This window comes from Phycodurus eques, chromosome 2, assembly GCF_024500275.1.
Source record: "Phycodurus eques isolate BA_2022a chromosome 2, UOR_Pequ_1.1, whole genome shotgun sequence".
NCBI classification, from domain to species: Eukaryota; Metazoa; Chordata; class Actinopteri; order Syngnathiformes; family Syngnathidae; genus Phycodurus; species Phycodurus eques.
In genome coordinates, this window is record NC_084526.1 from 41,046,657 (window position 1) to 41,073,230 (window position 26,574).

The 26,574-nt window shown below is 41.2% G+C and overlaps 1 protein-coding gene across 1 annotated transcript in view; it reads left to right on the forward strand.

Annotated features, from left to right (window-relative positions):
* galnt18b (UDP-N-acetyl-alpha-D-galactosamine:polypeptide N-acetylgalactosaminyltransferase 18b) overlaps positions 1–26,574 on the forward strand; it is a 74,690-nt gene that overhangs the window by 14,333 nt on the left and 33,783 nt on the right. The window contains exons 2-3 of the mRNA XM_061670713.1: positions 13,363–13,558; positions 16,364–16,530. Coding sequence (XP_061526697.1) covers positions 13,363–13,558; positions 16,364–16,530 — 363 coding nt within the window. The remainder of the gene's footprint in view (positions 1–13,362; positions 13,559–16,363; positions 16,531–26,574) is intronic.

A 26,574-nucleotide genomic window follows, 5' to 3' on the forward strand; every position in this document is an offset into this window, starting at 1 on the left:
GAATTTGTTCTATTGATCGCTCAAGTTTGGGCTGGGAGGAAAAAAAGCAGAGCCGAGTTGTGTATTAATAACTTGAAATCATGCATAGTGTAATGTTCACAAGACATCGAGCAGGTGTTTGATCCAGGAAAATAACGCACATTGGCATGAGTTGGCAGGGAGAGGCTCCCGCTTCCGTGCGACCCTGAATAGGCAACATCGTATATTTCCGTGGCTCAACTTTATTTTCCAAACTCTTTATTTGGCGTCGCGTCACGCCAATTAAGCAGCAAAGCAAGTGCTTTGCCAAATAGTGAAAGCCATTAATGCTTCAGGGTCTTGTGACTCCTCAGCGTAATCACATTACAGCTGTGCCCATCACTGATTGTGTATGTGCCACTCCAACTTGTAGGCACAGGAAAAACTTTCTCCTATAAATAATAAAAATAACAATACTACCTCGTGGCTATCTGTGCACTGTTTTCCTAACCCTGCTCTCTGCGAGCATTTGCCGTTTTCTGAGAAAACATGACGGGTCCAGCTGCGAGGCGATGTTTTGGAAGCGTTCGACCGAGGGCAGCGGCCGCCGTCAGCCACGAGCCAGAGGCACTTCAGTCTGACCGGCCCGTCGACTGTCGTGTACTATCGTCTGCTGTGCAGCCATAAGCGCTGTGCTGTTCACATGTTTGCAACACAGCAGAGCTTTGGAGCTAATTATACATCTCATTGTTTCGACATCAGAAAGTGAGAAGATATTTTTTGGAAACAGGAGGCGGCACTCAAAGGATGTCGAGACGTGTAGGGAAAAAAGGCATTAGCCTGAAAGCATATTTGTCACATTCTTAAGTCAGAAGTGGGGGGGGGGGGGGGGATGGCCTTCATAGTGCTTACTGTGAAATACAGTGGAACCTGTGTGCATCCCATTTCCTTTTGGAAGCATTATTTAACAACGAAATATCCCTCCTCATGTGAGAAAATATCATGTATCATATAGCATGTCTTGCAGTCAAACTGATTAAATGCGGATTATTTTGTGGCTGTTTAAAACATATATTTGGGCATGTTGGGGATAGTGAGTGGAGCAGAGTGTTTTGCTGTTCAAACATTTGAGAGGTTACTAGGTTATGCTTAAAGGTATCCTTTTCTTCTAGATTTTGAGTAATAAATGGCCCATAGGAGATAAGACCATTGATGACAGCATATTGACATGAACACAGTGTTTTGTGCGACTTTTTGAGGCATATGTTTCCCCCAGATTTTGGCCAAACTCCAATTTGTATTCATTTTTTTATTTTCAATCTTCGGATGTTGCACTGTATTTCCCTGTTTGGTTGCTACCTTTCATCTCACTATATTACTTAAAGGCTGTGTATGAAAGGTGACGCTTTTACAACAGAGACTGCCATATTCAGTTTTTTTTTTTTTTTTTTTTTTCCCCCCCCCCCCCCATTTCCTAAAGGATAATCTATCTGCAGCCTCTTGGGGGTTTAAAGAACTGTCTTTCTTTTTTTTTGTAAGCATTCACTTTGTTTTCTTTAGTAGCTCTTGTGTGTGTCATGCCTTGTTTGAAAATTTGAAGTCTGTTATTAGATGTGCACAGATCAATGGCCACCTTACTTAATTTCTCTTAAGGTTTTCTGTGCAAGTGACCGGTCTTGTTTAAGTATCTGAAAGCGATACTAGTGTAAAAGTAGTTTAACAGAAAATAATTTTGGTCAAAAGTTAAAGTCACCTTGTAGAATATTAGTTGAGTGAAAGTAAAGTATCTGATATTTGCTGTACTTAAGTATCAAAAGTAATATTCTGATATTAAATGTACTTATGTATTTGAAGTAAAAGCATTTTATAAATGAGCAGTTTAAATTTTGGTCACGTTTTTATTGTGGCCACCTTACAATAAAGCCTAATAATGAGAAACAACATAAAGAGGCTTGAACTTGTTAACTCCGAGCAAATCTCAAGTTCACCTCAAGGGTGTCGTTAAATATAATAATATGTTAAGATGTTAACTAATGTGCAAAGTTAGCCATTTAGCAAGCAATCTCACTTCAACATCACAATGCATCACATTTCACTTCCTTAGCTTTTTTGTTTCATTAAACAGGACAAAAAAAACCCAAGAGAAACCCCAAAAATTGTGGTTTGATACCGCGAATTCAAATGCATGATAAAAATGGAGAAAAACCTCAAAGGACTCATTAAAAGTCTCCTTAATGAAATCAAGGGCAAACTACAAATAAGGATACCCTGAAAGAACTGAGAGCCAAGCGTGACACTTTATTTTGCCCCCCATCAGCTCTAAAATGACAAGTAAATGCAAGAAAATAAAACCTGACTTGGAACCAGTCACATAACCTTTCAACTTTGGATTTCCTTGCGTTGCAGTTGTGCTGTCCCACATTTTAAACGCAACATTACAAAAGATACCCGTTACATCAGCACATGCAACATACAGTATCTGCTGCTGTACGTCCATTTGCTTGCAGGCTTCCCCAAAATGATCCTAGCTATTGATTTCATTTCTGTAAATTAGTCATATGTCTGTTTGCTTCTTCCACTAAGACCATCACTTCAAACTTCCCAAATGTTCCATGGTGAAAAACCCATCTACCTGAAGCGCAAAACCCTCCTTTAAATACTTGATACGAGCTGTCCGGGTGTTGCGCTGTCGTGTGAAAAACCCCCGCGACAAGCAGGGCTGCTTTCTCGAATAAAGTGGCCGCACCGATACAAACGGCTTGGTCGTCGCAGGAGAATCCGCCGCTTGTCTGAAGTGCTACTTGAACTGACAAGAAAATGGGAATGTTGTGCTGATGGAGCTTGCTTGGAAGATTTTCGCCTGTTGCCGACAGTGCGTGCGCACGGTTAGAGTTGGTGAACACATCCGCTATTTGGGATCTTAGTAAAAGGTAGCAATCTTAGTAAATTACATGTAACACGCTCACCAACAGTGCCTGCAATCTGTTAGAGCGAACGTGCAATTAAGCGCGGAGCTCGGGAAATTAGGCCCTCATAAGAAAGATACGATGGTGCGCAAAAACAAAACAGTCTTCGCACCAACGACAACTATCAAAGATGTAACGGAAAGGTGAGCTGTGTTATTTACTGAACCATAAAAAAACAGCGTAATTGTCAAAGAAGAAGGAAGTGAGAGAGATTTTTCTTTCAGATTTATTTTCGATTGATCGTTACATCTGCGACCTTGTGTCACGACTTCAACGACGGGCGGCAGATGGTCGAAAATGAGGGGCACGCTTTGGCCGCGTTGCTGCGCGGCGGTCCTCACGCGTGGCTCGCTCATCTCACTTTGTGACAATCCTTTTTTTTTGTCCAAAACAAGTAAATCACTGTTATTAGTGAACGATCAAACCTAAACCCTGTTTCGGAACTATGAAAAGTTTCAAGGTTGTTTTTGTAGCGCTTTGAATTTGCTTACTTCACGTAACCTCTGGTAAATATTCTTCTTCTTCTGATGACGAAGAAAGAAATCTAAAGACACGATGAGCTTTGAAAAGGCTTATTATATTTAACAGTAAAACTGCCAGAGTATTGGCTCAGAAAGATGAGTGAATGGCCCTCTCCACATTACTGGCTTCATAGGCTACATTATCTTATCTCTCAGCTCAGAAATATATTTCAGATTTATATCCCACGCGAACGCTTGAAGAGGCTTTCACTCACACGCCACTTTATTAAGAACTCCCCCTGCCCCCATATAAAATGGTGAGTCAGTGATTCCCACCAGATATGAATTTTGGGAGATTCTGCATTCATCTGTGAAAGATTTCCAAATGCCTTTGGCGCTATAAAGGGCCTTCACTTTAAAAGCACACTTCCTTTTTATCAAAAGTGTGGCCTTGCCTGCAGACGTCACCCATTCCCTTTGATTTATACTCTGGCTTTCTACACTCACTCACTTAATGTCCTTCCATTCATTTTCTTCCCCTTATCCTGTCGTTCAAACGGGGTTTGTGGGGCGTCCTATCAATTTTCCTGGGCAAAAACAACGCCCCCGACATTCTTTCTTGACTAACATTCTTCACTGTCATACAAATCTACAGTAAGTCAACCACCGATTCACTGCCAGCTGTTTTCGAAGAAGAGATCCCCATATTGCCAGCCCGGTCGGGAAAACTTCCGTCAGCATTCGTCCGCTTTTCTTGGAAATTGTAGGCTGCTTTTCTGAATCAATTTTCCCTCTTTTGAAGAAACTCTCTTACTTTTTCCCCATATCATCCGAGATGAGCGTTTTGACAGAGGGACAGGCAGATGCAAAATGAAATATTTTGTTTTTTTTCTCCTGCCTGCATGCTCGCCTCTGCTCCTGACTCTTCCCACTGGCGGCGAGACTGAGACACCCCTTACGACCTGGTCACCAAGAAAAAAACAAAACAAACAAACTGTATGATAGTGGCAGTTTAAATACATTTGATAGCTCGATGTCTAAGTCAACGGGAGAATCTGTATAACCAGTAAAGTGTGAAATCTAAATCTGCCTTTTCCTTCTTAAGTGCATGGGAGAATATGGCCCATACTCAGGAAAGACATGGACAGCCCTCTACAGAATGTTGGACTTTTTTTTTTTTTTTTTTTTTTTTTTATACATTTGTACTAGTATAGTAAAGAAGTAATATTAGTTCTGGTAAACGTTTGCACAAATCATACGGTGAGCAAAGCTTCCAGGAAAGACCTTCACAGAGAGTTGTGTTCATGTGACTTCACACCTTTTTTTTTTTAAGTTTATTCATTTAGAAGCAATTACTGTGACCTAACAATCTACAATGTGTTTGAGCCAGCCAATGCAAAGTGAGATCATCGGTTACACGGAATCAGTTTGGATTCAAATATCTAAAAGATTTTTAAGGTTGAACAATGTCAGACGGAAGACAGACATGGCTTGAAGACTAAAATAACAGAGTAAAGGCGTTACATTCTCTCATGCACGAGAACATTTAAGATGTATACAAATGTTCAACTTCAAATATAACAGTGTATATTTGTGTCACAGCTGCAAAATCCAAAGAACGGGCTGTATGATTTAAAGTCAACACTGTCTCACAGTAAAATAGCTCCTATTCTTGCAAAGAAGGAAGGTGTGTGGTGACTCGTCGCTGACACTTTACTTGCACTAATGACAAAGAATTTCAAAAAAAGAATGCTTCTCCCAAAGTGGAAAAAGCACAAAGAGAACCTTTATACCCTTCTGAAGGGCAGGAACGATTTCTGGGTTTAATGAGGAGAGTTGCACAAAAGGGGTAGAGATGACAAAGGATGCCGCAAGTAAACATGACCCTCCTACTAAATTCTGCCTCCGCATATCCCCTCTTGGGAATAAACAAAGAGAAAGACAAAGCAGCACACAACCTCTCCTCTTTGAAAAGGAAAATGTCAGTCTGATGTGCCAGCCTCTGATGCATCCTAATGAGAGAATGTGTGTGTGTCCCCCCCCCCCCCCCCCCCCCCCGTCTCTAGCCGCAGAGCACCTACCAGTGATGGACCAAACATCAGTTGTTGTGGCTTTTTTTTTTTAACTTCAGAGAACTTCTCGCTATATCGCGTTTCATCGGTCGCACGCCCCGTTTTTTTTTTACGTGTTTTTACAGCGTACAGGAAAGTCCGAATTTAGAGTTGCGCAACTTTAGTGTAGTACGCGCCGATCTCAAATCCAAAGCGATGCAACACCACCATCTACAGGGCTCTGTTAGGCATTACAGCGGTTCACAAAGTTAAATTTAACATACAAGCTGGGCGAGTCCCTCGTCCACTCATTCCTACCAAAATACGTACTTTACGAATATATTTCTCTGTGGCAGTAAACGGTTGGATTCCAGTTGACGAATATAAACGTCCACAATGAGTTAAGACGAAAAACCCATAAAACATTTGGTCTTAACTTTGGCGACCAATGAAAGATGTAATACGGTGCGTCATTGGTTGAAAGATGGCAAAGGATCCAAGGAAGTTAATGTTCCTTTTCACTTCTCCACCGAACGTTAAACTTTCAAGATTAGTTACTCAAATAATAACCATATTGATTTTTAAGGTCTGTCCAAGAGGTTTGGATGCAGTGGTGCCAACTTCAGTGACACACAGATCAATGGGCGTATTCAAGCATGGCGGACCTCCTCGGCCGTGAGAAATGTTTCACCCTTGTTTTATTTCTTGCTGTCTCAATATTTTAGTCATAAATGTAACAAATGTTCGTGTCGGATTGCAAGTCATTTAAAAAGTTTCGGAATAGCTCCCCCACGACACTGGCACAAAAAGCTAAAAGCGAAAACACAACCACAATGTGCAGCATTGAATTTGTCTGCAAAAATATTACTGACAGCATGTGGGGGATTTTCTCCATGAGAACGGCTGAGCGTCAAATGTTTTCTAAACTACTTGATCGCTTTTGTATGGTAGCTTTTTTTTCTAACCCAGAAATAAATATATTAGTGCGATTCCCTAGAATGATGAGATCAGACTGTAGTCTACATCAAGGTCTTGTCCTGCCTATTAGTCACCATCTGAAGAAAAATGTAATTCCTGTTGTGACAGCAGCAAAGTGTCTGATGTCTGTACTTTATATGCAGGGTGACACCATGGCTGAGGATAAATTGTAAAATGTCTGCTTGTGTTTAGACTGTTGGAGCAGATTTGTTTAAAATGTCTGCTTGATGTCAAGTTGATCCTGAGATTCTTTTATCTCTTCGCATCCATTTGACTTTGTTGTTAGCATTCACCAGAAGTAGTGTAAGAATCAATGCTCATTTCAGGAAATGCATGTACATTTTAGTTTTCAGTATGGTGGTTCTCTTTTGTTTTTCTTTCATCGCTATACTTGGAGCTGAGCCAGAGTTACCATTTTAGAATTGTGGAGGCCACTTTGCTCTTAGGAACATTAAGTGTAGCGTTTTCTGTAACCTGGCCAATGTTTGTGCTGTGCCACAAATCCCGGGGCCTTATACAGATGGGAGGTGACTTTCCAAATTAAGTCAACTCAATTGAATACAACACATGTTGAATCCAATCAAGGCGAAACAACTCAAAGATGCTGGAGAGAAATGCTCAATTGACTTAACTTCAGAAGTGTGTTTTGTGTCTAGAATTCTTGATCATAGGGAAAGCTTCACAAACAAATGCCACAAATATGTTATTAAGACGCCACATGACCTAGAAATCATATCATGATATAAATGAAATCCCTTCACGGTAGCAGTTTCCAGTATATCGCGGTGTAAGCGTGCGTGCAACAATTAGAATGGAAGTACAGTGCTATTTCTGAATGAGTTGTACCAACAACAAGAAGCAAAAATGTGATGTCATTTTGAAAACAATCTGTGGCAATCTGAAAACTCAAAATTAAAAACACACATAGCAATGCTGATATTAGAAGTATTTTTAATATACATTGGTGCCTTGAGATTGAGTGATCTGACTTCCAAATTGTTCAAGGTACGAGCCGTCATTCGGACAATTTTTTTTTTTGCTTGGACATGCGAGCGCTATATGGTGGCAACTCACTTTGGAAATTAGTGAACAATTCTTCAATAAAGAGGCCGCAAGCTGTTTAATGCCACTCCCAGTTGAAGTGTACTGTCAAAAAATATATATAAAACTAGGAGAATTTCACGTTGCGTATTCAAAATAATCACATAGCTTAGCCTTTAGTCGCTAGCTTAATGCTAATAATATAAACTTTGTGCAACCAATATTTGAACGCAAAAGGTGCAGCAACATGCGAAATAACAGGCCTCACAGTCATATTCTTTATCCTCTGCGACGAGCATAGTCTCCATTAACAGTATCCGGCTGTCTGTCTTATACTGCCCCCAGGTGGCCAAGGAGAGCACACCGGAAGAAACCGCAAAAAGGCCTTTCAATTGATGCAAAGAATGTTTCATTCTTTTAATTCTATTTATTTATCTCATTGTTGTATGCTTTTATAGAGTACAATAGTATGGAGTGCTATTTTTCTTATCAAAAAAAAAAATTAAAAACATTTGGGGTTTCTGGGGAGTAAAGATGTTTTGAGATGTGTTTTGAGTTACCAGTGTGGTTACTGAACAAATTAAGCTCATAACTCAAGGCAGCACTATAGTTGACTGATAATTGCTCTTTAGTTATCATCTCTTTATACTTGTATGACAGTTCATAATGTTCAAAATATTATTGAAAAAATTGCCTGTTTTTATGATGACAGTTTAACCCTCAGACAGTTTGTAATTATAATTGATCTTGGGAGAGCAAAAAAAAAAAAATGCGCAGTAAAAATTAACTGGAGTGTATTTGCCAAAGCTTACAGCACCATTAGGATACTATTTCACGCATTATTGTACTTTTCCCTTCTCCATACAGTACAATGCACAAAGATGGCAGTCTATATCAAAGCGTGTTATAAGCAGGTGGTAGTAACTGTGGCGTGTTATGCTTCGTCTTTTTCGACAGAACAGCTGGAGTGGTGGAGCAGCTCATTCAAAATGCATTTTCATCTGACTTGAATCAACAAAGCCACATCTGATGGTCATGATGTTCACAATCTCTCTGCACAATGCATCTGTCAAAGAGACGATGTTAATTTTAAACATGAATATATTTTGTCGCAAAATCATTCAAATAAACACTTTAAGGCCATATAAGGCGACTAAATTCCAACAGCATGAGTGCGGGCTTGTGCCGACTTCGATAGTGACACTGCACAAATATTATTGAGAATGTATTTTGAAATGATGAGACTGTAGTGGTGCCTAAACAGTGGAGCAACACATGTAGACTGACAATTTAACAATATTCACATATATTCATTATCCTTTGCAAGAAATGACAAATATTACTGTGGCATACTAAGAAATTGTGTCTCCATGTTTATACATATGAGTGCCCCCAGGTGGCCAAGGAGCAGCACAATGGCTATTGAACTCAAGAAAAAACTGTTGATTCCTTTGCATTCTATTTATGTCATTAATGTCTGTTTTTAGGAAGTACAATTTTACAGAGTGCCATTTACTTGTGTAATAAGTTTTTGTTTGTGTTTTTTTGTGAGGCTGGAACAGATTAATGGCATTTGCATTCATTTCAATGGGGAAAGAGGATTTGAGATAAGAGTGCTTTGATTTACAAGAGTGGTCATGGAATTGCACTCACATCTCAAGGAACAAATATCATGTGATGAAATCTTATTACGGGGAGCAAAATGTTCCCATCGGTAAAGTTTCATGGATCAAATATTTTACAGTTCATTTGCATTTTGTTGTTTGAATTGAGGAATGACGTTTTTTGTTTTTTTCTTCTATCTTAATGATGACAATGGGGGCTTTCAAAACCACCATGCTTCTGTGTGTGTGTGTGTGTGTGTGTGTGCGTGCGTGCGTGCGTGCGTGCGTGTGTGTGTGTGCGTGTGAGTTAAGAGTTCAGGATTTCCCATGTAGTAGTGACTGGTGTTCTCTGGAAGTCAGACATCAGAAATGTACCACATGCATTTGCATTTCATCTGAAAGACTTGCTTGTTTTTAAACTTTTTTTAGGTACAATTTTTATGTGCAATACATTCGGATTGTATAGTATTTTAAGTACAGTTTGTGTGTGTGTGTGTGTGTGTGTGATTTTCCTATATTCATGTACAGCGTTAATATTTAAACTGCCCATAATGTTACAGTGGCTCACAATAATATTAAGAAAACCTCCCTTCTGTTTTTTTTTTTAGGAACACTTAGGCCTACTACGCCATTCTATATGATGTTGGTCATGATGGCGGTATTTTTCAAATTTCTTTAGGTGGTACTTGGTGTAAAAAGTTTGAGAAGTAGTTTTATTTTATGTCTGCTACGTGCAAACGGCATGATGAGATCCTTGCACCTACAGGAAGTGAAAAAAGGAAATAAATATGGAGTTTGTAACACCTTTGCAACTATAATATCCCTCTTCTGGGAAAACGTTCTTTAAAGATGTTGGAGTGTGTCTGTTTTCATCCAGAAGAACATTCGTGATGAAGGCGTAAGAGAGGGCCGAGCCCATCATCTCTGTTCGAGTATATCGCAAAGGTGTTTGGTGGGGCTGAGGTCGGAGCTCACAAGCTCATCCGACCGAGCGTGTCTTCATGGATCTTGCTTTGCGCACTAGGAACAGAAGTGAAACCTGCTATCGCCCAAAGGTCTTGGTAAGAATTAAGATGCATTGAGGAATAAGGGCTCTCCTCCAACGCATAATTGATAAAGAAGCGTGTCTGGATACATTGTGTCAGTAAACTTTTTCACCATGACGTCAAAGACAACCAAACCAAACATTTTATATAAATGCTTTCCACAAACCCGATGATTGAGGCTCACGGTCTGTCCCTTTAGAAGTGGCTACGTCACCATTTGCCCGTCTTCCGATCTCTCAACTATTTACCAAATCCACTCGATTGATCCGCCTCATCTACAGGATCCGCTGGAATAATTCAATGTTTCTTTTTAGAAGGGAATCAAAAAATACTTTCTAGTGTTTATCGGGCAGTGCAGTTTTTGTCATCGTTTCAGTTCAGGTCAGATTCTCACGAATAAACGGGGTTATGGTCAAAACAAAAAGCAAACAAAAAAACAACATGTATAAGTGGGGGTTTTGCAAATAACGGTCCACTATATTTCAAGCTACAAACTACGAGCTTTCCCCTTCATTGTTGGCCTGACGACCAACCTGCACATCTACAAGTTAAGTAAGTGTGCAAGAAGTGGCGAGACAACGCGCCTGCTCACAACACCCTGAAAATCTGGCACTTCCTTCCTTGTTATTGTTGTCTTTTTTTTTTTTTTTTTTCCTCTTTCCCAAACTCAAGTGGGTCTTCAAGAGCACCTGTTTTGGAGATACGGACCACATCGCGATGGCCGTGACGACGGAAGACCTGTAAGAATCCTCACAGGGGTGCGTTAATGTGCAATAGAGAAGGTTGGGAAAGTGCATTCGACTCCAGGGGATTACTTGGGGAAAACTTCTGTGTGAAAAGTTTGTGGTAGATTTGAAACATAAATTTTGTGACACCGGTCCCGAAACTTTTCTGGCACATCTCTTGTATATTGTGAATAAATACTGTACAATTCCTTCATCTGCATCCCTCCTTATAGTGATTTCTTTGTTTTTCTGCGAGTGTTCCCTCGGTACCGGCATTCATATTGTAACTGAACTGACAAGGTTGTCACTCATATGTGAGTTACACAATCTGCTCATGAATATTGAATGTCAAATCTACTTATTACAAACAAACAAGGGAAACAGACACACAAACAACTTGAATAGCCTTGTAAATTGTTTTTTTGGTGTCTCACCAGGGGCTCTAGCGTCTTCCTTTCATAACAAATTTGAACTTCAAGCCATTCATTTTCTATAGCGGTTGTCCTCATTAGGGTCACGGGTGTGCTGGAGTCCCAGCTGTCCCAGCTGTCCCAGCTGACCTGAACTGGACGCCATCCAATCGCAGGGCACATAAAGACATCCACACTTTTGAGTCCGTACACTGTTCAGTTTTAAACGGATTGAGAAAAAAAAAAAACAAGTAAAAGATGAAATTGTTTCCACCTGCAGTTAAAAGGTGTCAGCAGTATTGTAGGCTGTTAAAACTGTGTCATAAAACTACTCCTTTATAGACTCAATAAACCACGTGGATTAACAGATGATACCAAAGCGACTTTTCATTTTATTTCATTTCTTTCTTATCGTATATTTCTTAACATATACAATTTTTTCAACAAGCTTCTCTCCTTTTTTCTTTTCTGCTATGGAAACTCATGGGAGGTTCATATTATTATTTTTTTCTATTTAATTAATAAGATATTTTTTAAAGCGCTTTTTTTAAAATCCTTTTTTCATGCCCTGCGCTGAGGCTGCCGAGCAGTCCAGGGTGTAACAGGGTGCACTAAACAAAACATGCTTTAATATTCAAGCTTGAATGTGAACATTCCTGGTGTAATGTCCCAACAGGTAACGAGAGTCAAAGGAATGCGTTATTCAATGAGCAACCTGTGGAATTCTCAGTAAGCGTGCATTTTTGCTTCTATTTTATTGACATTCCAACCTATTTGCCAATAGGTTAGCATCTTGACAGTTAAACACCCTTTAGAAAGCTCTTGAGCAGATGCTTCCAATGTTTTATGGAGATTGTGTCTTTCAGCATGGGCTGCAAGCATATTTGTTTTTCTTACTTGAAACATGCACTATTGTTAAACTCAAATTGCTGTTCCACGAATGCAGTGATTCTCATTTCGGTACGTGGCCTCCCTCTTGTAGTACGCAAAAGAGTCACCTCTTGTGTACATTTCAGCTTTCAAATGTTTTTTGGAAACAAGTATTGGATTGGATTATTGGATAAAAATGGATTTTGCATTATTAAACACAATAAAGTGCATGTGAGTTGTAGGTATTATTTATGTCCACTTGGGGGTGCCATCCTCACGTTCCAGTGTAATATCTGTAACTTTGAGTGTGTATGGCTTTAGAGGTGGGACCTCTCATGGTGAGTTGTGGGCATCAGCGAATGAGAGTGTAGAGTTGGCTGGCTACTAACTGGCTAACTTGTGTTAGTCAGTGACTTGGTGCGAGCTGTGGCCATCGGCAGCTCGTGTATGAATGTGCTCTTCAACTCCAATATATGTACCCCCAAAATGTCCCTTTCACAGCAGAGTTTTCCTTGTACCTATGTATAATACACCCCTGTCCCCCCCGAATCGCTGCTATCCATGCGCATAAATCGAAGTATTATCCGTATTTTGCAGCCCAAACGGGCTTTGGGGGGCATTAACCAGCCCCCCCCCCCCCACCCACGTACATGTTCCCAGGCAATTGTTATTAAGGAGGGACTAAAAAAATGTTGAATTCAAATTACAGTGGCACCTGGATTTATGAGTTTAATTTGTTCCGTGACCAAGCTTGTAACTCGATTTACTTGGATAGCAAATAAATTTTCCCCATCAGATACCTAGAATTAGTTGAGAAAGGTCAAGATGCATCCAAAAAATGGAGATATTCTTTTTAAATTTGGATTGATATGGCCTAAAACAACACAAAGCATTGGTAACACGTTACTTTGAAGCTCTCGAAGCACCGGAGCAGAGCGTCGACGTGCTGGGATTTTTATTTTTTATTTTCCTCCCAGGAGGTCAAAGAGTCAAAGTAGCTGCAGACGCTACCACCGGCTGCTTTTTTAGATTGAATTTTTTTGTTCTAGGGCACTTGGGCTTTCCGTCAAGAGTATGAACTCCTGGTCTGTTTTAAAACGACACGGCTCATGCTTGATCTGATCATACCAAAGTCATTTATCACAGTGAATGTATTATCATTGCCCCGTATTCTTTTGCTGTCACTTTGTGCACACTTGGAGCACCTGTTGTCGAGACAATCCTTTGTACTATTTGTCTTCTTGTGTCTCAGAGGCTCCGGGCCGAGGAGAGGATGAGCAGGCCGACACGTCCTTCTCAGACTCGTCTCTCTTCGCTCACTGGGGTCAGGAGCTCAGCGCCGACAATCGACGAGTGGCGCTCAAGATGTTCCAGTACTACGGCTACAACAGCTACCTCAGTGACCGTCTCCCGTTAGACAGGCCAATCGCAGATCTCAGGCCTACTGGGTAAGAAGCAGCGGGAATAACACGTTTGATACAACAACTACAAAAAACAATACCATCCTTACATAACTTTCACAGAGGTGACATAAGTACTCTGTACTTAAGTAGAAGTACAGATACTGATGTAAAACAGTAGAAATACTGAGTCAACTCCTTCCCTTCCTAAATCCCACCACTTTTTCATATTAAAAGCACACCACATTTAATGTATCAGTCAGATCAAGACTCACTTATAAACAACAATACACTTGGACTGTGTAGCACTGCTATGATGTCACATTGCCAGGTCAGAGTTTGTTGTTGCAAACCTTAACGTGCACCACATCCCGGAGGGGGGCGAGTAACATTAAATCAGAGTGGGCCATGTTTGTTTCCATTGGTGAGGCAGCCAACTGGAGCTGTGGCTGAAAGTTGGTTAGTACCTGTCGCCGTGGCAATCCCTGAACGTAGACCAGCGTTAAGGGATGTCGTCAAGCTGAAGAAGAGTCCTGTTGGGCCTTTTTGGCCTGTGGAACTCCAGCGGCAGCTGATGAGTACCGACAGGCTAAGCGGAACGGAGCTTTTGCGGTCGCTAAAGCCAAAAACTTAGGCGTAGGAGGAGTTTGATGAGGCCATAGAGAATGATTTCTGGATGGCTTTGAGGATATTCTGATTCACCATTCACCTTCTCGAGAAGGGAAAGCAGTGCACCATCACCACTGTGTATAGTGGGGATGGGGCACTGCTGACCTCGACTCTGGACATTGTGAGTTGGCTGGAACAATACTTCTAAGACCTCCTTAATTCTACCAACATGCAAAGCCTGGGAACTCTGAGGCGGGCTGTCCTACCTATGGGGTTGAGGTCACCGACGTGATTAGAAAGCTTCTCAGTGGCAGGGCCCCGGGCATGGATCAGATCTGCCCGAACTTCCTAAAGGCTGTGGATGCTGTGGGGCTGTCCTGGTTGACATCGCGTGGATATCGGGGACAGTACTTCTGGATTGGCAGACGGGAGTAGTGGTCTCCTTTTTTAGAAGATGGACAGGAGAGAGTGTTCCTCCTCAGCCTCCCTGGTAAATTGGATTGTTGAATCTCACAATCAGGAGGAGCAACATGGCTTTCATACTGGCCATAGAACAGTTGAGAAGCTCTGCACTTTCAGCAAGGTTCTGTCGGGTGCATGGGAGTTCGTCCAAACTGTCTACAAGTGCTTTGTGGACTTGGAGAAGGTGTTCAACTATGTCCCTTGGGGAGTCTGGTGAAAGGTTCTCCGGGAATTAAGGGGTAGAGTTTGGACCACGTAAATCGGATTCGATTCCAGTGAGGGTTGAGTCCAAAGCAGCCCTTTGTCACCAATTCTGTTTATAATCTGCACAGACGTTTTAGGCGCATCTGAGAAATTAAAGGGATCCGTTTTGGTGGCCTCATTATTGCACCTCTCAGTTTTGCAGATGAGGTGGTTCTGTTGGCTGGACCAAGCCGTGATTGTCAATGTTTGTTGGAGCAGTTAGCGGCCAAGTGTGAAGCTGTTGGGATGAGAATTAGCATTTCCAAATCTGTGGCCAAGGCCCTCAGTCGGAAAAGGGTGCATGAGGCCCTGGGGAAGACCCAGGACATGTTGGAGAGACATACTGGACAGACAGTCTCGCGGCTGGCCTGGGGACGTCTTGGGATCCCCCTAGAAGAGCTGGACTAAGTGGCAGGGGAGATGGAAGTCTGGTCTTTTTTTCTTAAATTGCTGCCCCCACGACACAACCCCCGGGTAAGCGAGAGAAAATGGATGAATAGATGGATGGCGGCATTGATCAGTCATTTTTGACATTAGAAATGCAAACCAATTTGCATAATTTTGTTGGGGGGCACGTGACCTTGTGAGGAGCATGCCTGCCCCACAGCTTTAAGGTTCTGAGTTCAAGTCTGGGCTTGGGCTCTCCTGTTTGGAGTTTGCTTGCGTTGTCCCTGTGCTCGTGTGGGTTTTCTCCACGTTCTCTCAATTGTCCATAGGTGTGAATGGTTGTTTCTCTCTATGTTGCCCTTTATTTGGCTCACAACCAGTCCAGGGTGTACCCAAGCCTTGATGGACACATCCTTGTTTCCTGGTTCTGAAAACAGGGTATTGACTTCTTTGACTTATTGTCTCACCACATCCTATAAATATTTTTTAGTATTTTTTTTAGGAGTGTTCTGGTTTAAGTCACAGACTAAAAATAAACTAAACATCATTATTGACCGTGACTCACTTTTAATGGTGATGTTCCCAAGGTTACAGGAGCCTACAAGGGGCAGTCCTGTTGCTAATTTTGGCACACTTAAAAGTTCCGAGGGATGTTTTCTCCACTCCACATTACCACACTCCCTCCAGATCATCCGTTGCCCCCAGTACAAGCTCTTTAGATACAGTATATTCAAAATATTTTTGGGGGGATACTTTAATCACACATTTGGCCTTGGCGTTGTCCTAACATATCTTTAAAGACATGCTCAGGCAATGGCATTATGTAAACAAAACAGGGTGTTTGCTTGGATGAACAACGTGACGTTATGATGTGAGTTTGTCTAATGTGGCAGTGGCATGTGATGTAAATAGCTTCATTGCTGGAAGAGAGATTTCCCAGCATTAATCACTCTCTGCAAACTGCGATTAGCTTATTTTTATTAATATTACCCACAATACTGTACACTCCACTAAACACCAACACCAGCCTTTAGATCGCATAAACGTACTTTCTGTTAATGTTGTTAAAACTGCATTCTGTTTTTTTTTTTTTTTTTTTAACAACACCTTGAAGGTTCCTCACCTCACCGGATATGTATTTGTCCTCTGCAGGTGCGGAAACATCACTTATCCTTTAAACCTCCCACAAGTGAGCATCGTGTTCATTTTCGTTAATGAAGCTTTATCTGTCATCCTGCGGTCCATTCACTCCGCCATTAGCAGAACGCCCTCCCATCTTCTCAAGGAGATCATTCTGGTGGACGACAACAGCAATAACGGTAATCAGCAGCCGTTTACATTACAACAGTTTGTTTTACCTTAGTACAGTGTCCAATCTTAAACCAAGAGAGGGGGTGCCATGCAACACACAGACACCCTTGACGAATAGATTGACCAAGTAATAAAATTTCCATGAAAGGTGCTAATCATGTTCTCTTCTCACATTTTTCTTCTCTTAACACCGCTTGTTGAGGCTCCAATATAATCCACAATAAACTGACTTCATATGTATATATTTCACCAAAAATGTTGGTTTAATTCCAAATTGTACGACCTCATGGTTAGTGGTTACATGTTCCTTGTCACTGCATCAAGAATAAGTAGCTCCCATAGACGATAAAGCATGGACACTGAAATTAGTCGTCACTTGCTCATTTCTCAACCGATTTTCATGAGGGTTACTATTTTGTCAACACCCAAGCATATCTGGTCAATACACAACATTTGATAAAAAGCACCAAAACAAAATTATATGTGAAACAGACTCCTAGTTCCATTGTCATAATTATACGGCGTTTAACCATATGCAGCACAATGTGCCGGCATCCTTGGTATTTTGGTTTTCTCACAGTCTCCATACATAGAATGTGCTGATAAGTTTGACCTTCCTAGTTTAGTGTCACTGTCGTCATGGAGCTCAAAATGGGCGCGTTGCATCAACCTGTATATACCTGTGGCTCACTGGACTGGTCCGTCCCGGAGGTCGTGCCCCCTAGTGACCTGGCGCACATTTGTTTTGCGATTTGTATGCTGTTTTTGTGTGACTGTAGCATTTTTTTTCTTTTGCAGTTGTTTTCTGTGCTTGCAGCATTTTTTTTTTATCTTGCAGCGTTTTTCTTTTGCAGTTGTTTTATGTTCTCGTGTGTTTTGGGTCTTGCGTCATTCCTGCTTTGCAACATATGGCCGTTTGCAGCGCATTTGCCCCTGTCGGCCGTCATACAGGGGCTTAGAATGCTACAGTGGGTACGAAAAGTATTCAGACCCCCTTAAATTTGTCACTCTTTTTTTATATTGCAGCCATTTGCTAAAATAATTTCAGTTATTTTTTTCCCATATTAATGTACACACGGCACCCCATATTGAAAGGAAAAAAAAGGAATTGTTGAAATTTTTGCAGATTTATTAAAAAGGTAAAACACACACGGCCATAAGTATTCAGACCCTTTGCTCAGTATTTAGTAGAAGCACCCTTTTGAGCTAATACAGCCATGAGTCTTTTGGGGAATGATGGAATGGTTTTTCACACCTGGATTTGGGGATCATCTGCCATTCCTCCTTGCAGATACTCTCAAGTTCTGTCAGGTTGGATGATGAACGTTGGTGGGCAGCCATTTTCAGGTCTTTCCAGAGATGCTCAATTGGGTTTAAGTCAGGACTCTGGTTGGGCCATTCAAAAACAGTCACGGAGTTGTTCTGAAGCCACTCCTTCGGTATTTTAGCTGTGTGCTTAGGGTCATTGTCTTTTTTAAAGGCGAACCTTCAGCCCAGTCTGAGGTTCTGAGCACTCTGGAGAAGGTTTTCGTCCGGGATATCCCTGTACTTGGCCGCATTCATCTTTTCTTTGATTGCAACCAGTCGTCCTGTCCCTGCAGTTGAAAAACACCCCCAGAGCATGATGCTGCCACCACCATGCTTCACTGTTGAGACTGTATTGGACAGGTGATGAGCAGTGCCTGGTTTTCCCCACACACGCCACTTAGAATTAAGGCCAACAATTTCTATCTTGGTCTCATCAGACCAGAGAATCTTATTTTTCACCATCTTGGAGTCCTTCCGTCGGGCCACTCCACTATAAAGCCCCGACTGGTGGAGGGCTGCAGTGATGGTTGACTTTCTAGAACTTTTTCCCATCTCCCGACTGAATCTCTGGATCTCAGCCACAGGGATCTTTGGGCTCTTCTTTACCTCTCACACCAAGGCTCTTGTCCCCCAATTGTTCAATTTGGCCGGACGACCAGCTCTAGGAAGGGTTCTGATCATTCCAAACGTCTTCAATTTCAGCATTCTGGAGGCCACTGTGCTCTTAGGAACCTTAAGTGCAGCAGAATTTTTTTTGTAACCATGGCCAGATCTGTGCCTTGCCACAATTCTTTCTCTGAGCTCTTCAGGCAGTTCCTTTGACCTCAATGATTCTCACTTGCTCTGACATGCACTGTGAGCTGTAAGGTCTTATATAGACAGGGGTGTGGCTTTCCTAATCAAGTCCAATCAGTTTAATCAAACACAGCTGGACTCCAATGAAGGTGTAGAACCATCTCAAGGATGATCAGAAGAAATGGACAGCACCCGAGTTAAATATATGAGTGTCACAGCAAAGGGTCTGAATACTTGTGTGGCTGATTTTTAATAAATCAGCAGAGATTTCAACAATTCCATTTTTTTCCGTCAATATGGGGTGCTGTGCATACATTAATGAGGAAAAAAATGAACTTAAATGATTTTAACAAATGGTTGCAATATAAAAAAGAGTGACAAATTGAAGGGGGTCTGAAAACTTTCCGTACCCGCTGTATGTGCACAGTGGAGGTGCTTAATGCCCATTTTCTTCCACCTGAGTGATCGGCTGTGCAAGGCTGATTACAGAATGTGGTTTGCAGTAATTTAAGGAAGCATAAAGAGTTTCACCTCCTATATTAGGTAATCAGTATTGCTCCTGTGGTGTCTTTCATTTTGTCAATTTAAAATGTTTTATCTGAATCTAATTAATGGCTGACTAGCCCTGATTAGGATAATTGCCACATGGCTCATAGCTATACTGCAATTGTTTCTGCATACAGGGGTTCCTCGATTTACGACAGCCTTCAGTTCCTACAATAGAGACATAACCCGAATATGTACATGTGCCAGAACACACTTCGTCTCTGTCACTCAGCTATGCCAGCACACTAGTAAAGTCATAATTTCAGTAAACATTTGATAATCACTCCTAGGCCATACATATAAAGTCATGAACTAAAAACAGTTGCAAACAAGATAACTTTCTCTTAAGTACCTTTACTCGTGTGGTTGTCTTCTACAATAGAAACATCAAAACCACTTAGGTCGAGACCATTGTAAAGCCAGCAACGCCTGTATCTGATTTGCATTGGCATATTCGTATTGGTAAATTCATTAATTCCTGCAAATACGGCTTTTGTATTGGATCTCATCAGACCTTTTTTTTTTTTTTTTTTTTTAGCTGATGACGCAAATTAGAAATGTAGTTCCTTCCTGAAAAAAATACATGATATATTACCATAACATTGACATATACCTTTACAAGACAAAGAACACAACAGGCATCAATCAAGAAGCCCATTGCCAATCAATAAATAGATCAATAAAATAGCCAGCCCTCTATTTTCCTATCCTGTTCAGGTGTGAGGGGAGCTGGAGCCTATCCTAGCTGACATTGCGCAAAAGGCAGACTATGCCCTGGATTGGTCGCCAGTTAATCACAGGGTACATATAAAGACACGCAAATTCCCACTGACATTCACACCGTCACTGAGTCGTTATTTAAGACATTTCAAAGGCTAAGAACAGAGCCATAAAACTTGAAGGCCCTTTCACAGCACAGTGTGCCGTCGACCAACCCTTTGCGCTGTTGCGCCGCAGAGGCTGACAGTACTCAGATGAGTTTATGTATTGTTTTTTGAGATGTTTAATTCAAATCTGAAGACACCGCGGCGCAGCCAATAGGAGAGATGGTGGCAGAGTGATTGCGGAGTGACAACAGCAAGAGATTTTCGCCGAGTTCTACACTGAAAGCAGCAAGCAGGATACAATGATTATTTATTTAATATTTGTATTTGTGGGTGAACAATCCAACATTTTGGTGAAATTGAACTCCTGAGGCTTGGGACAACTCTCTCCAACAGGCTGTCCAACTGCTTCCTGCTCATTGTGAAGTACACTTCCAAGCGACCTAAACTCCCCATTGGATCGGATGAATGTATACCTTTATTTTAGGGCTTTCTGTTGTACAGTGACAAAACGATACTGCCGAGCTGCAACCTACCTTAATGTCCAATTCAGCGGGAAAAGGCACTAAGCTACTTCCTGTTCGGTCACTTAGCAACCACCAAATATGGGTAAGCTTGAGCCACCATTGTCCCTGCACCTTACAATGCGGTAGGCACACGTAAACCGAGTGAAGTGTGTAAGCGCTTTTAATAATATCGTGTCAAGGTCATGCTTTCATAGGATAACCATTTTTAAAAGTCTGCATGCGACCCAAATGAGACAGCCATTAGATGTTATCAAGATGGTGACTACTGACCCTGAGAGAGGTTTGTTTACCCAAGTCAATAATGCAAAACATGCAGCTTGGCCTGCAGCCTCCTGGAGCAGAATGTAGATCGGTGTTATGTTATCTTAACATGCTGCGATGACAACGATCACACTCCCACGGGCTCTTCATGGGCTGCGAGCTAAAAATATCCAGCTATCACTATGTTACTATAAAAAGAATAAATGGGAAAATCCAAAACTCTCAGCTAGACGGAAGCGTTATCACATTACATCTCAAAAACAAGCGTTTTGCATCTTTTAATTGGCAGCCCTGGAGCTGCTTCCTTGAGCTCCTCTAGGAAGCCAAGTCACGATTTGACATTTTGCAGGTGGCATTCCACACTTTTACTACTCATGTTGTTGTTATGACAACACTTGTGGAGCATGTCTTCCAAAAATGTCATTAGCCTATTGACCGGTTATGTAGCTGCCACTGTGGAAGGGGCTCATGAGCCAGAGCTAACATATCAGTCATACGCTTTATCACGTTTGTCAACCGCCGGTGTCACAGCTCACGTCCTACAGAGAATTAGCATGCAGGAGAACATGTAGCCGTCAGGAGCGACGTGCGGGGTGCGAGAAGGGTGGATATACCTAGCTCATTCCTCCCTAATTGGATAACATCCCAGGCTGTGGCCTGGAAAGACTTGTGACGTGTGAGACTTGTAGCTTCTCACAAGATTTATGATTCGATAAGCCACAAAATCTCTTAATTCCAATGAGTTGTGAGTGTGAAACGTTCAACACTCTGAAGCAAATGTGTTATCTACTCAATGTGGTCTCATTTCTTATACACCAACCTTATCCATGTGCTTCATGGTCATTCTGGAACAGAGGTCCTTCCTCAATGTGTTCATACGATGTTAGAATTTGTCCAAGATATATTCACATGAATATTCAGAGGTTGTTAAAATACACGTCTCGTCGCACATCTCTTCATACTTTTGCCCGTGAATTATATGTCAATCTTTGTTTGGAAAGTTGCTGCCATTAAACAAGGATCACAGTTAGTGACCATGGTTCCGATAATTATCTTCTTAATGTATCGATGAATTGCTTGTTCGCCCTCAGCTCAAAAGTCAACTGAAAGGTAATTGCTCATCATTCCATGAGGTGTGTCAGAAAGGTTCCAGGAGTGGTGTCACAAAAGATATCTTTCAAAACCCAAACTACAAACGAGTACTACTATGAGTTTCCCCCTTCAATGCGGGCCAAATCATCACGTAACGCAGGGGTGGCAAACTCATTTCAGTTCGCGGGCCACATCCAACCCCATTTGATCTCAAGTGGGTCGGACCAGTATATTAGTGGCCTTATAAGCTATGAATAACGACAATTCAACTTTTTTTTTTTTTTACCTTTTTTTTTGGGTGCACATAATTACAACTACATTTGGAAAAGTATTCACATTTATTGATATCTTGTTGCCAATCTTGTTTCAAATCAAAAGAGCAACCTCAAATGTCATAAAAAGTTCAACAATATTATGAATCTGAGTTTTCATTTACAGTTTCAACTTAGAGATAACAGTAGATCTATAAACTGTATGTACCTTTTTATAAAACAACTTATTTTGAAATCTTTTTAAATTTACATCAATTTACACATTGGAAATCTTGAAAGGCTCAACTGACTCATCACACCATACAAACTAAAGTGGGAACTTTTTAGAATGAAAGTGCAGTTATCCTCCTGCCTTGTCAAGGTATACAGGCAGCTTGACAGAGTGTGTGTGTGTGGGGGGGTGGGTGGGGGGGGGGAAAGAAAAATGTATTTGCTATGTCAATTAAGGACACATATCCACAGTAAATGCAAAATAGAAATTCGTCAAAATGTGCTACTTATTTAATTGTCACTGGGTGGCTTGCCATAAAAAAAGCTGAAAACACAAACAATTAATATATATGAGGTTATCATTAGTCTGCACAAACAATTCGCAAAGCCCTCACCAACTATTAACACGCATCAAATTATCTTGTAGCTTACATCTCACTTAAGAAGTGACTTCCAGTTTATCCTTGTCAGGGGTTCACCACTATGAGGGGCCGTTAGGGACATTATTCAGGATGGGCTCTCACACTTACTATTCAAATGCTTTCACACACACACACACACACACACATACACACACACACACGCACACAAACTACTGAAAAGATCTCATAAACACAACTCAAACTCTCTCATACGCACGAGTCTTGCTCTCATAAAGACTACTCAAACACTCTCATAAAGACTACTCAAACACTCATATACACTCCTCAAATGCGTTCACGTGAGCACGTCAATCACATTCTCAAACACGTCACTGGCATTCACGGGTTCATGTCAATCATTCTCACGTACACGTTGATTATGCTCACACGTGAATAGTGAGTAGTGTTTATGAGAGTGTTAGAGTAGTCTTTATGAGAACAAGACTCGTGTGTATGAGAGTGTTTGAGTTGTGTTTATGAGAGCCTTTCAGTAGTTTGTGTGTGTGTGTGTGTGAAAGCATTTGAATAGTAAATGTGAGAGCTAATCCTGAATAATGTCCCTAACGGCCCCTCATACGCCACTACAGCGAATCACTCACATGATTTGTTTGTCTAACGTAACATAACCATTCTTATCTGGGCTTTAATAAACCCATGTCCCAATTAACTTCACAAACTAATTTCTAAATGCACATGAAACTACTGAACAAACAATACATGATATGATACATATGTTGGCATTGGCGCACAGTCTCACTCTCTTACTGCACATTGATTGGAGGCGTGCCCCTCCGCGCCGATCTTTCTTCTCTCTCTAAGCTTCGTGCATGTCACGTCGCGCGACTAACAGCACTTCCGGTTAAATTGTACTTGTGTCAAAATAAAGGCATGAGTTTCAAAATAAGAGTCTATATCAATAAATAAACAAAATGATGGGCATTAAAGTGCCCGCGGGCCGGATTAGATCCCCTAACGGGCCGGTTCTGGCCTGCGGGTCGTACGTTTGACACCCCTGATGTAACGTCTGCAAAGAGATCCTGCGTTGGCAAGAAGAGGCAAGTGTTGTGGCAGGACAACGCGCCTGTTCACAATGCCCTGAGCATCTGACAGTTCCTGGCTGAGAAGAACATTGCCGTGGTGGAGCAACTTGTGTGGTCTTTGACTAATATTAAAATTTATTTGATGAAGGGAAACATTTAAGTGTGATAAACATGCAAAAAGACACTATTGGAGTTTTAAAAGTCAAGAGTATACATTATGTCCGGAATAAACGTAAGGAAAAAATATGCTCTAGAAAAGGTAAAATTACACACCTCAAGGTCCATTAGTACAATTGAGGGCTAAAAAAAAAAAAAGGACCCGTACTGTACCATTTTTGGGGTGTAAAAAGCTGTAGTGTAAACTAAACAGATAAAGTGAAAATAGGAATGTCACTTTGAAAAATAGGTGTGTTGAACAGACAAGAGCAACAACAAAATTGAACAGCAACAAAGGGAAAATCCTTACTGCAGTGGAAATGTTCTTTTTTTTAGGTATCAATAAAATAGATATCAATAAAACAGCATTTGTAATTCTTTCCACCTTCTTGGGGAAAAACATTTGATGCTGCGTTATGGCTTTAGAAAGACAATGCTGACCTAGTTCAAGCAATAGTTGTTATTGCTCCCTGTTGTTGCACTCAAAATGTATTCTTGGGTTTGCCTCATGCATGCCTGTTGCTCCGCCTCAGTTCAGTCATCCCACAGCCCATTGCTTTCCATCACACTGACACTAGTTTATCATTAATGAAAGATGGATGGCTGTTGGCCAGCAGTCACTCCTGCCTTAATGAACCGTTCCTTATTATGATTTGTTGTGAGGCATAGCACACCATCATTCTTATTTTCCATTCACACACAAACAGAATGCCTTCATTACTGACAGATCTGAATTGATTACAAGTACGGAAATCTGTTGGCGCACTCTTGCAAATGAATAACTATAGTTGCTTTGCTATAAGCAAAATACACAAATGAAATGCCCTCAAGAATTAAAATGCTGAAGGGAATTTAATGACATTAGCCTTGCACTTTCATTCCATTTGCAGTTTGTACTAAAGTCCGCTAATCAGAATCAGAATCATCTTTGTATGCCAAGTATGTCCAAAAAAACATACAAGGAATTTGTCTCCGGTAGTTGGAGCAGCTCTGGTACGACAACAGACAGCCAATTGACAGAGACCACTTTTGAGACATAAAGACATTGAGAAAAACAGTCACTGAGCAATAAAGGGTTGCTCGTTATCTGGTAATGCCGTTTTTTTGTTTTTTGTTTTTTTAAATTGTGCAAAACGATCGTCGCTTGTAATGGGTCAGCGATTGGAATGCATGCCAGTCTGATTTAGAGTCGTTAGCGCTCAACTGTTTTTCCAACTTTGCTGCATAGTTCCTCTTTGCAATGTTAATTTCTTTAGTCAGGCTAGTTTCTCGCTCGATTATACAGGGCCCATTCCCCGCTTTGACATGCGCCTTCCTTAGCCTGGCGAAGTTGCTTAAGTTTGGCAGTGAACCACGGCTTGTTGTTATTGAATGTGCAAAATTACTTTGTTGGTACACACGCCTCTTCACAGAAACTAATATAGGATGTGACAGTGTTCGTATATTCATCCAGCTGAATTTTCAAAGACACTCTAGTCTGTGCAGTCAAAACAGCTCTGAAGTTCTATCTTTGCTTCGTTGGTCCACTTTTTTTGGGTCCACTAACATGAATGCTTGAGGTATTGTATGGTTGCTTAGTAGTTTAGTTAGAAGGATGAAACGCTGCTCATTACTTTACATTTTTGTTTAGGGTTTTCAGAAAGAAAAAAAAAACAATGGCCAAATATTAAACAAAACAATTTAACAGTCTACTCCACCCCCTGGCACCTTCTCCTAGCAGACCAGCAAAAATAATAGAAATACAGTAAATATATTCGGGGTGGAGATGTCGAAAATATTTAGAATCGAGTATTCTACCGATTAACCCATCGATTAATCGAATAATTGGATACAAATAATTTGGTATTATTTAATACAATAATGTGCATGTGATTATTTTTTTCCACTTAGAGTTGCTATCCTCTCATTCTACTTTAGTATCTGTGACTTTGCGTAGGCCTATGTATGGCTTTAAAAGGCCTGGCCTGCCTGGTGAGTGACATGGGTGTCAGCAAATGAAATTGTAGAGTTGGCTGGCTGTTAACGTTGCTAGCATGGTCGAATGACTTGAATGAGTTGTGGCCATCGACAGCTCGTATATGAATGTGCTAACTACAGTACGTGTTTTTTTTTGTTGGTTTTTTTACCATTTGTATCATAAAGCTATTGGAACTGCTCCATCGGCTGTGTCTATCCTTGAGTGCTTATGGTGGTATCACAATACTTTCTAACTAGCGATGGTAAGGTATATCAAATGAACTAACATCAATATGTTACCGTGTGTTGGTGATCATAGACGAGCTGAAAACGTATCAGTATTCAGGGAAACTAATGAATAAGTCAAAACACAAGACTACAATTTTTTTTTGTTGGGTCGGCGCTGTACTTAGTGCCATTCCAGTTTTATCCAACCCAGCATACTTCTAGCTGAGTGGCTGTCTCTCCCTCGCTTTACTGAGACTTGCCAAAAGAGCAGAAGCCTGCCGAGGGGAACCATTAACGCACTTCACGGGCATGGAGTGCTGGAGCCACATTGCTGGATAACGACATGCTTGTTGGGCAGATGGGCCATTTGGCTCTAAAGTAGAAAATAACATTTGAAATGGCGTTCAAGCTCTCT